This window comes from Pteropus vampyrus, unplaced genomic scaffold (assembly GCF_000151845.1).
Source record: "Pteropus vampyrus isolate Shadow unplaced genomic scaffold, Pvam_2.0 Scaffold5, whole genome shotgun sequence".
Taxonomy (NCBI): Eukaryota; Metazoa; Chordata; class Mammalia; order Chiroptera; family Pteropodidae; genus Pteropus; species Pteropus vampyrus.
Genome location: NW_011888786.1, coordinates 9360096 through 9372332, shown reverse-complemented (window position 1 = coordinate 9372332; position 12237 = coordinate 9360096). Strand labels below are relative to the sequence as shown.

The 12237-nt window shown below is 35.5% G+C and overlaps 1 protein-coding gene and 1 pseudogene across 6 annotated transcripts in view; one reads left to right on the top strand and one right to left on the bottom strand.

Moving 5' to 3' along the window:
- Positions 1-11774, bottom strand: part of TBC1D19 (TBC1 domain family member 19) — a 104751-nt gene extending 92977 nt beyond the window's left edge. For 2 of the 6 annotated variants that reach the window (XM_011365491.2, XM_023534256.1), the window contains exon 1: positions 11547-11774. In XM_011365491.2, coding sequence (XP_011363793.1) covers positions 11547-11645 — 99 coding nt within the window. In that variant the 5' untranslated portion in view covers positions 11646-11774. Of the gene's footprint in view, positions 1-2434; positions 2561-11243; positions 11458-11546 lie in introns of those variants that run through there. The other 4 variants (XM_011365519.2, XM_023534267.1, XM_023534260.1 and 1 more) reach the window with 4 other exon arrangements.
- On the top strand, positions 3394-3512 carry LOC111744004 (annotated as a pseudogene).
- Positions 11775-12237: the final 463 nt, after the last annotated feature.

Below are 12237 nucleotides of genomic sequence, written 5' to 3'. Positions count from 1 at the left end.
TATTAACTGAACTAAGTTATTGTGAGGCTCAAATATAAACTTTTCCAAAGTCATTTTTGGGCCCCACTATAGTAATCTCCTAACTGACCTCGCTACTTCACTCATTCCACTAGACCACTGATCTTCAAACTTTTAAGTCTCAGGACTCTCTTAAAAATTATTAAGGATCTAGGAGTGCTTTTGTTATGTGGATTACATCCCCTGATATTTACAGTATTAGAAATTAAAACAGAAAAATTAAACCTGGTTTCTTATTAGTATGGCAGTTCCTCGAAAAAAATGAATTACCATATGATTCAGCAATTCCAATTCTGGGTACACACTCAAAAGAAATGAAGGCAGGGACTTGAACAGATATTTTTACATTCGTGCTCATAGCAGCATTATTCACAACAGCTAAAACATGAAAGCAACCCAAGTGTCCACAGATGAATGAATGGATAAATAAAACTAGTATATACAACAATGGAATACTATTCAGCTTTTAAAAAGGAAGACAATTCTGACACATCTATGACACAGATGATATTTGACATTATAAGTGAAATAAGCCAGTCACAGGAAAACAAACATAGCAAGTCCTCAAATAACATCGTTGCGTTCAACATGATTCTTACATATGTCAATTAGTCTATGGTAAATTGGTTTCATTATGTATCATTTCATTTAAAGTTGCAGAACCTATCCACAGTGTTAAGTGATGACTTACTGTACCATCGGATTCCTCATATAATAAGGTACCTAGAATAGTCAAATTCATAGAGTCAGAAAGTAGAATAGTGGTTGCCAGGGACTGTGCGGTGGGGAAATGGAGAGTTCTTGTTTAATGGGTACAGACTTTCAGTTTGGGATGATGAAAAATGTTCTAGAGATAGACAGTGGTGATTACTGCACAAATGTACTTCATGCCACTGAACTGTACACTTAAAAAATAGTTAAAATGAAAAATATTACATATATTTACCCCAATAAAATTATTACATATATTTTACCACAATAAAATTATTTAACTAATTTAAAAATAATAATATAAACCCATTAGAATTTATTAACCTAAATATTTTTATTAAAAAGAACTATATTTTCAGAAACAAAAGTTAGGCATTATTTTACATTTTTGCAAATCTGATATTTGGTTTAATAAAAGATAGCTGGATTCTTCAATCTGCTGGGATATTCCATCTGTGACACTAGATTATTTTGACTGATGTAGATGAAAAAATCAGTGTATATATAATTAGTGTATATATAATAGTGTATATATAATCAGTGTATATATATACACTGATTATATATACACTGATTATATATACACTATTATATATAATTAGTGTATATATAATAGTGTATATATAATCAGTGTATATATAATCAGTGTATATATATATAAATCTGTGTATATATACACAGATATATAATTGGAAAAGGGAAGGGTATTGTAATATCCTTTTCTAATAAGGTTGATATTCTCCTTTGATAGTACACCAAAGTTTAACAAGGAGTAGTGTCCTACAGATTAGCTGCAATGCTGAATCTGAATATCAATAAACTTTTCATACTTTATTATTATATGAATATGTATCAATCTGCCTTACACTTTGAACCAATCTTCTACCTATACATGCTTTTGTAACATTATGCATTGATCATTTCAAATATATTGACTGACTAAGTGATGCAGTGGACACATTTTATTAAACAATATCAAAAAGCAACATTCTTTAACATCATCATCAATAGCATCAGAAAAGTCTTTAAGTAGTGGGAAGCCAGCAAGTTCACAGAAGTGGATACAGTTTTATAGAATCTAATTTTTATTTAAAGCTTGAATTTCATCACTGGCAACACATAATGGTTTTCCTTGAAGTGAGGCTCACTTTGTTTATTTTAGGGAAAATGTCTGCCAAATACCTAAGTCTGAGTAACAATAGTTTGTCAATTGTTCTTTTCAGTAAAAATGGTGTTTTGTTTTTTTTAAAAAGCAGTTATGCTTGTAACTCAGTTGATCACTGAATTGCAGGAGTGCTTTTCCTCTAGATAATCATCTTACTTCAACATACAGCAGAAGTGCCTAATGCATACTTTCCATTTTCTCAAACAGAATATTTAAAAATGTGTATGCAAGAAATGAGATTTAATAAAACTAATAACTGTTTACTGTTTCATCAAGGACACTCAAGTAAAACTGACTTTTTTAACTGTAAATACATGATGGTGAAGAATACAACAACTACTAATACGTTTTGGTACAAGTCCCCTGCTTTGTGCTAAGACACCAGCAGTTAAACGCACTGCCACTGTTTCTTACCATCAGCACAAATGTCAGCACAATGAGATTTTCTTTTTTAAAAAAGGTGTTATTGTATTATAGATTATATATTGTATTATATAAAATAGTTTTGACCTGAAACCACCAGGGGTCCACAGACCATACCTTAAGAACCACTCCACTAGACTATAGGCTTCTTGAGGACAAGTGTCTTTCATCTCTGTACCCCAGGATCCAGCACAGTACCTATCGCATAGTACTTCGGAAACACGTTTTCAATGAGTGTGTTTGCTCTACACATTCCTTATATCCAGACCTGCAAAATCCCATGGGAAACACAAGACAAATAAGACACTGTTCTTCTTCTCTGGGATTTTTAGTCCAGAAAAGAATAGCCAATTTAAAAAAATAAAAAACTAACTCCACCATAAGAAAGAAAATATGTTACAACAGAGGTACCATCCAGGGAAAGGAGCAATGAAGAAACTAGAAAGAGGGATCACGGGAGAAGAGGCTGAGGAGCAACGGCATGGGAATGTTCCTGAGCACCGACAGTCTGTGGAACAGCAGAAGTTCCAATAGAATGTGGGAAGGAATAAAGTGCAGGATGAAGCTGGAACACTCTCCTTTACCCCCGTCCTGCTCACCAGTGCCAGATGAACGCTCCTAAAAACCACCTTCATGTCTTCACCCTCCTCAAAATACCTCAGTGACACCTTCGCTGCCTACAGAATAAAGGCAAACTCATTCTGGCATTTACGAGCCTCTAAAATCTACTCCTACCTAACCCATATAATCTGTGCTCCCTAGAAGTGCCCTACAACAGAAACCTGCTTAGCCTTCTCACTGTTCTTACATTTGGAATTCACTCCCATCTTCCCATCTTGGGTACCGTCCAAGTCTTCTCCATCCTCAGCCAGCCATTTCCTTTTAGTATAATCTCTACCCTAGGATAAGCCTATTCATTTGCATTCTTCTTTCAATAATTAAGTGAACACTTCCTGTATGCCAGTTGCTGGATATAAAAAGAAAAACAAGACATAGTCCTCCCTCGCTCTTGATGAAGTCACAATGTATTGAAGGACATAAACAAAATGAAGGAAAAGTGTGATAAAAAAGGACATGTCTACAGCCATGCTACCCTGAACAAGCCCAATCCTATGTGATCTCGGAAGCTAAGCAGGGTCAGGCCTGGTTAGTATTTGGATGGCAGACTATCTAGGAAGACCAGGTGCTGTAGGCGCAAAAAAAATAAAAAAATAAGGGATTGTAAACTGACAAGGTCCTTGCAATCTGTGAAGTCAATCAAGGGTTGCCTTGCTTAAAAAAAACAACAAAAAAGGACATGATGCCCTTTCCCACATCAATCTCCAAGCATTCTTATCATGAACACAATTGTTTTGGACTTTGTCTAATTTCTCCCAAGAGCCCCTCACCACCACAGAAGAGAGGCTCATTAAAACATGTTGAGTTGAGTATTCCTATTTCTTCCTAAAATTTTTGGATCTTTCTAAAACTGTGGACCAGATTTGTTTCTATAATTTTAGTAGTCCCAATGGACATGCCTTTGGCCAGGAATAAGTCTTAACTTCGAAACGGAAATTTTGGCCCCATGCCAGCTGACGGTGCCCTATCCTCAATCTGGGTTGTGTAACTGGAGCCCTGCTCTGGTTTCTCTCACCTGAAGATGGATCCCTCACTGGTTTCTTTTGCTGATGTCCCCAAGCTGACCCACTTCTCTGCCAGCACTGGCTGTCTTAACCCCCTCACTCCTCATCTTTACTTTAGCCTCCTTTCATAATACACTTTATGCCTGAAACAGTCTTCAGTTTACATTTAGTAATCTGTCTTTTCCCTCTCATTTCAACTTGGCCCTACCTAATTCAAGAATCTTACATGACCTTCTCTAAGCAACTCAGTGCAGGAATAAAACATGGAGAGATATACTTACTTACACAAAGCAAACCCACATTTTAATAGTTATCTTATCCCTCCAGTACATAAATTCTATGAAGACAAGAGGTTTCGTACTTTGAAATCCTGTACACCATAATTAATTTCTTCATTGTCTCACTTTCCAGGATTAAAGGACATGACAGTAGCCAAGGTTGGTATGGGCGAGGATGATACCACTCCCTGATTCACACCAAACACAATCAGAGTCCCTGAATTATTCATTTATATATCAACAGCAGTGGTCCAATCTGGGGTTTCCCCTAGTATATGCCAAACCCCACCCTAGAGAGGGCGGGGAAAAAAAAGAACAGAAGATAAGCTCTAATTATGGCACAGGTTTTTCAATAACAATATATGTTCTACCTATCCATGCCTTTCAAACAATATATTTAATTAAAATATTTAATTAAATCCATTTGATTTTCATTTCCCTAAAATAAATAATAAATGATCAGTTTCTTCTCTCCTTTTTTATGCTCTCAAAATTCTGTATATATGGTACATATTTCTGATAATGATGAATACAAAACAAACAATATTTGAGATATAAGCTCATAGGTTTTTTAGTAAAGGGACACTAGCATTGGGATGCTTTGGAGTTCAAGACTTGTGACAACATCCTATCATTTATATTATGTCTTTTCTCTCCAAAGCCTATCTTCTTTCAGTTTCCTTCCTTTCACAATTCTATTACTTATAATAACAATCTGAACAAAAAGACTTATTAAATACTTAATGGAATGGAAATAACATTTGAGGTTTTACACAACATCCATTTTAAGTACAAATAATGCATGATACAAATAATGATGATCTACTGCTAGATATCAAATTTGGATGTAGGCTATTATTCTAGTGTCTAGAGGATGAGTGAGCGTATTCAATTTTAAGATGCAGGTTGGCTTCATAACAAAGTAACTGAGGAAACTCAGAAATCAAAAACATAACCCCTTCTAGAAACACAAGATTCCATGTTACCGCACTAAGATCTTAAATAATCAAACTTCAATATATATAAGGATACATGAAAATACAGTCAATGCTTAGTTATAATACAAAAAGAGAAGCAATAGTGGTGGGGGAAAATCTAAAAATCATTTACGTTGTCTTTGAAAATGCTCTATGTGCTTTTATTTTTCTAATTAACTTTTTTCCTAACTGCTCCAGCATTTTCTGTGTATGCTCAAACAGACAAAATGGAAGCAGTCCAGAAAATGCTGGTGGCAAGAAAATGCCCTCCAGAATAAATTTGTAAAGGCATTTAACAAATAAACATCCAGTTATTTAAAAGTATAGTGTCAAAGCTTATTTGTAAAGTTGCCTTTTAAGAGTTAGTTGATTTCTATTAAATGTTGATGGATATAAACTAAAGCAAAGTTGTTATCACATGTTTTTCAAGTCCAAAACTGCATTATCTTAAAGAGTTCTATAATTATATTTTTGAATTTATAATACTATAAGTCTGTTATTTTATCTTAAGAACTAATAAATATATGTTTTTGAGTTTCCCATGTAATCATCTCGTTACTCTGCTTTATCTTTCTCTCTATTCCCTTGCCCTACTTTTTATTTTATCAATTAACTGTCTGATGTTATAGATATGGATACATAATCCTTTATTTGAAATTCCAAAAACTTGAAAACCAAAGTTTTTTCATAATGCAATTGGGGCAAATATGTCCTGACTTGAACTTATTTGACAGCAAAATCTGATCTGACCTGAATTGACATGAGACTATTTATAGTCCTTATTTATCACACTTGTGAAAATCCACACATTTTGCTGCATAAATATTAATGTGTATAATTACAAGGTGCTGCAAGATCATGTTAGGGATATTAAATAGCATACTGTATATGTATAAATTACCTTTCTAAATTGAAAAAATATAAATTCCAAAGCACATCTGGCCCCAGGGTTTGGATAAGGGATTGTGAGCCTGTTTTATTTGTAACATTAGCATCAATCCATGAGGGCAAAATTTTATCTTATTCACTATTGTAACCCCTGAGCCTAAAATTGTGCCTGACACAAACTAAATGCTCTTAAAACTCAACAATAAGAAAACACCCAATTAAAAAAATGGGCAAAAGATCTGAACAGAAGGCATACAAATGGCAAATAAACATATGAAAAGATGCTTAGTATTCTATGTCATTAAGGAATTGCAAATTAAAACAACAGTGAAATATTACAACATACCTATTAGAATGGCTAAAATCTACAACACTGATAACAGCAAATGCCGGTAAGGATATGGAACAACAGAAACTTCCATTCATTGCTGGTAAGAAGGCAAAATGGTACAGCCAGATGAGCTGAAAACTTAGGCTGACACAAAAATCTACATAGGAATATTTTCAGCAGTTGTATTCATAAGGGCCAAAACCTGGAAGCAAGCGAGACATCCTTCAATAGGCGAATGCATATACAAACTGTGATACATCCACAGTATAAAATACTGTTCGTCAAAAAAGAAAAAAATAGAGGAACATAATATATATTGCTAAGGGAAGGAAGCCAGCTAGAAAAGGCTACATACTATATGAGTCCAATTATATGACATTCTTAAAGGCAAAAAAAAAATAGAAACAATAAAAAAAAAAAAGCAGAAGAGGGAGGAATGAGTAGGTGGGCATGGAATATTTTCAGGGCAGTAAAACTATTCTATAAAGTAGTAGAATAGTGGACATATGACATTATACATTTGTCAAAACCCTTAAAACCGTACAACACAAAGAACCCTAATATAAACTAAGGGCTTTAATAATAATGTATTAATATTGTTTCACCAATTGCAATAAATGTACTACACTATGCAAGATGTTAATAATAGCAGAAATTGTATGCAAGGGTAGAGGGAATATATGGGAACTCTGTATCTTCTGCTCAATTTTTCTGTAAAGTCACAACTATTCTAAAAAATAAAGTCCACTAATTAAAAAAAATAACTTCCCCAAATAAAATCTGAGACACAGGCTTCATTGGAGAATTCTTCCAAACATTTCATTTTAAAAAATCTCATAACGCTCTTGCAGCAAATAGAAAATAAAAAGGGGGGAATATAAAACTTATCAAAGACATTATAAGAAATGACAATTACAGACCAATCTTTCTTGTGGACATAAATGCAATTCTGAAACACCTATTATTGGAGTTCTGCTAACAGAATGTAGAAAGCCAGTATAAGAAATGTCTCTCCCACCCCAACAATGAGAAAAAATAGTATAATCTACAAAATCATAACTTTTGAACTTATCAGAAACTGAAGATGTAAGACAATCAAGTGAACTAAATTCCACAGGATAACAAGCCCCTTCAAGGACAGCTGGGACTCCAAATTATTTCACCTTTGGCAGAGCACAGGAGGAAAAGGAGGCTACCTAAGAAAAAAGAAATCAGCTAATCAGCTAAAATTTTAACTTATAGATTAGATGTGGGCTAGCATGTTAGTATAGAATGACTGAGAGCTCAAAACACAAGGGGAATTCATACTTTCTTGCATGCTGTTTTCCAAAGTCTTTTACCAGATGCCCACACAAAAGACTAGGGGAAGATCAGGGAACTGTAGGGAGCCCCTTTTTTTTGTGACCCAGGTGTGCAAGAAGGGATAGGTTGCCACTGCAGAACAAGCATAGAACCATGCCACCTTGCCCAAACTCTCCTCTCATGTGAGGAAAAGGCATCAAACCTCTAGGGGAGGGTTCAGAAACTAAACCACTCTGAACACCAGGCAATAATTCATTGCTTCTGGGGTGAGATAAATGCAATAACTACCTACTTCATGGAAAGGTAGGGAAACTTTCTTGGGCTCAGGATCATATACCAGTATAAAGCAGAGGTAAGCCAGAACTAAGGAGGAGCAGGAATCTGTCACAGATACAGAGTTTGGCTGCCAGTGGGAGAAGAAGAAGGAACTCTGAGAAAGGCCCACTCCCAATGCACATGGACTTAGACAGTACCAAGGAATCAGAAAACACCTGTACCTACCATGGGGAAGGAATAAGAGCAAGGAGAGAGACTTCTCTCTGTGGCACAGGTAAGCAGAGACAGATGCAAGTGGAGGATGTAGTAGAAACTCTGAGAAAACCCCTCTTATATCCCAGGACTCTTTCTAAGCACAATGCTACAGCAGCCCATCATATTTGAAGCCTGTGGTACACCGAAGCTAATAACAGTAATAACAAAATTCAAACCTAGCTTGCCTCCTGACTGTTTTGACGGAAGCCTCCATACTCAGTCAGGATATAAAACACTTCAAAAAAATTGTCAAACTCTTTGACCTAATTGACATTTATAGAAAAGCAACAGCAGAATGCTAATGCTTTTCAAGTACAAATGGAGCATTCAACAAGATAAATAACCTAAATAGCCCTGCGTATATTTTTTAAATTAATTTTTTTTATTTAAAATGTTCCCACAAAGAAAACTCCAGGCTCCAATGACCTTACTTGGAATTCAACCAGACACTTAAGAAGAAATAATATTAATTCCAGACAAGTTCTTCCAGGAAACAGGAGTGAAAGGAACACTTCTCAATTCAATTTATGAGATCAACATTACCTGATATTAAAACTAGACAAAGATGTTAAAATAAAACCACAAACCAATTTTTATGAAAATACTTGTAAAATCTTCAACAAAATATTAGCAAATCAAATCATAAAATATATAATAAGAATAATACATTTGCATTATAACCAAGTGGAAAGTATCTCAGGAATGCAAAGCTGGTCCAAAATCCAAAACTGATCAGTATTATTCACCATGTTAACATATGAAAAAGAAAAATCACACGAGCATCTCTACAGATACAAAAAAAAGGTATTTGACAAATTCAACATGCATTCATTCATAATAAAACTCTCAGAAACCTAAGAATAGAAGAGAGCATCTTCAATCTAGTAAATGGCATCTATACAACATTGCACTGGAGGCACTAGCCAGTATAACAAGGCAAGAAAAAGAAATAAAAGGAATAAAAGGCATATAGATTGGAAAGAAAAAAGTAAAACTATATTTATTCATATATGAAACAAGTACCTAGAAAACCCTAAGCAATCTACAAAAAAAGGTTCTATAATAAATAAGTTTGGTAAGGTCACAGGATGCATGGCAGATAAATATCAATTGTATTTCTGTATACTAACAAGAAACTATTGGAAACTGAAATGAGCAAAAAGTCAACATTTATAATAGTATCAAAAACATGAAATACTTCGGGGAAATCTTAAAATATGTGCAAGATTTGTATAATGAACTGTAAAACACTGACAATAGAAAATGAAGAAAATATAAATAAATGGAGAGATAAAGTGTATTCATGGGCCAGAAAATTCAATATTGTTAAAAGGTCAATTCTTCTCAAATTAATCTATAGTTTCAATAGAATCCTAATCCAAATTCCAGCAAGCTTTTTTGTAGTAATTTACAAAATGATTCTAAAAATGTATATGGCAAAGCAAAGGACCTAGAATAGCCAAAACAATTTTGAAAAAGAGGAACAAATTTGGAAGACTAATTACCTGATTTCAAGACTTACTATAAAGACACAGTCATTACCATAGTGATAGACAAATAGATCAATGGAACAGAACAGAGCCAGACATAGTCGCGCGCGTGTGTGTGTACTAAATCAATTTTCAACAAAGATGCCAAGGAAATTAACGAATGGGCATTAGAAATAGATATGGTATTAGACAACCACATGCAAAAAAAAAAAATAGTTTACATTGCATCATATACAAAAATCAACTCAAAATGGATCACAGATCTAAATGTAAAAGCTAAAACTATAAAACTTCTAGAACAAAACAAAGATTCTTAGGTAGGGCACAAAAAGCACAAATTGTAAAAGAAGAAATTGATAAAAAAATGTACGTAATCAAAATTAAAATATTTTGCTATTTGAAAGACCCAGTTAAGAAAATGAAAAAATAATCCACAGACTTGGGGAAATATGTGCAAGGTGCATATCTGATAAAGGACTTGTGTCATATATAAAGAATCCTTAGAATTCAACAATAAGAGAACAAACACAATTTTTAATGGGCAAAAGATGTGAACAGAATACTTCACCAAGGAAGATATAAACCTAATAAGATGCTCAATATCATTAGTCATTAGGGAAATGCAATTTAAGTCACAATGGGATATCATTACACTCCTACAAGAGGAATGTAATTAATAAATAAAATTAACTAATAAAAAGCTGACATCAAGTAATAGCAAGCAGGCAGAGCAACTGAAACTCTCATAATTGCTGGTGGAAATGCAAAATGCTACAGCCACTTTGGAAAAGTTTGGTAGATTCTTATAAAATTACACATACACTTACTACACAATCCAGTAATTCTACTCATAGATATTTATCCCAAACAGGGGGAAAATAAATATTCAAACAAAAAATCTGTACCAGAATGTATATATTAGCTTTACTCACAATCTCTATAACCAGAAACAACTCATAACTGTATAACCGAAAATGCCCAGCAAACCAATGAATGAATAAACCAATTATAGCACATCAAAACAATGAAATATTACTCAGCAATAAAAAGGAACAAAACTGAGATAGGAACTAGACTTACTAAGGTGATCACTTCATAAGGTATACAAATATCTAATCACTATGTTGTACACCTGGAACTAATATAATACTGTTTGTGAACTGTCATTGAAAATATTTTTTAAAGGAACAGAACTGAAATACCAACAACATGGATAAATCTCAAAAGCGTTATGCTAAATGACATAAACCAGGCACGAAAATTTATATACTGTATGGTTCCATTTATGACATTCACACACACAAAGGCAAAGATCTGCTCAATCTCTGCATCCAAAGAACCTAGTATATTAGAAAATACTCAGTAAATGTGGGGTGGACGGACAGAGAGGGAATTATTGCCAGTTACAGTGAAAGGTTACAGACTGAAGCTAAAGCAAAAAAGCACCTGGGGGGCTCAAACCCACCTACAGAACAGAAAAGGTGAAGGAAGGCGTGGTCCAACCTACCTCCGCTGATTCCAGCAGTTTAAAAAAATTAGACCCGGCAACGGTCTACAGTACAAATGAATAATCTCAGCGTTTCTCTGGCCTGAAGAATGGCTTGATGCGCCCCACCCTTCTTTAAAAACCTATTACCCCACTCGCGAGGCTGAGCAAGTGGACCTTACACATGGAAGAGAGGATCTTCCGTGCACAAGAGCGGGCTGGAGTGACCAGAAGCGGGCCTCGGCTTAGGTTAGCGGGGTTCAGAAGACCAGGCACCGCCGCAGCCCCGCCCGTCTCCATCCCTTCCCACTCGGCCTCACTTACCCAGGCCTGCCGTTCCAACTGAGCGTACAGATTGGAGCCCTTGAGCTTTTGGACTATCTGAGCAGTAATGAGAGACAGATCCAACTGCTTCTGCAACATTTCCCCTGCCCTAGGCCGCCAGACAGCGGAGACAGGCAGCCGGCGCGAAGCGAGCGGGCTACAGGGTCCCACTTGGGGCTAGTGACACTTCTCTGGGACCTTATTATGCTGGGACTCCTCCGGGCGTTACCAAGCAACTGCGGGCCTTGTGTCCGCTCCTCTCTGGTCCCCCCGGCGCCTGAAGGTCTCAGTACCTGCGTTCCGTTTTCGGAAAACGACCTGCTGGGAGGTAGCTTTTCATTGCATTGTTCTTGCTTAGTTTGTGGTTGAAAGGCAAGAGGCGCTCTTTCTTCCAGAGACACAGCGCTTCTGATGTACGAGGGGAACTCAGAAAGTCATTCATTTTTGTATTTTATTATAAAGGATCATTCCTCTTTTATCTTTCAATCTCTGCAGAAACAGGGCTGTGCACACAATGACACGGCAAATTGCAAGAATTATCAGGCTCTGACACTAGCCGCGTGAATTTAGGCGAGGTACTTAAATTTCAGAATTCAGTTTTCGCCTTTAAAATAATACGCAATTCACAAGATGTTGTGACGATTAGCTTAGGTAACAATTTTGAGAGTTCCTAGCAGTAAACTTAGCACAC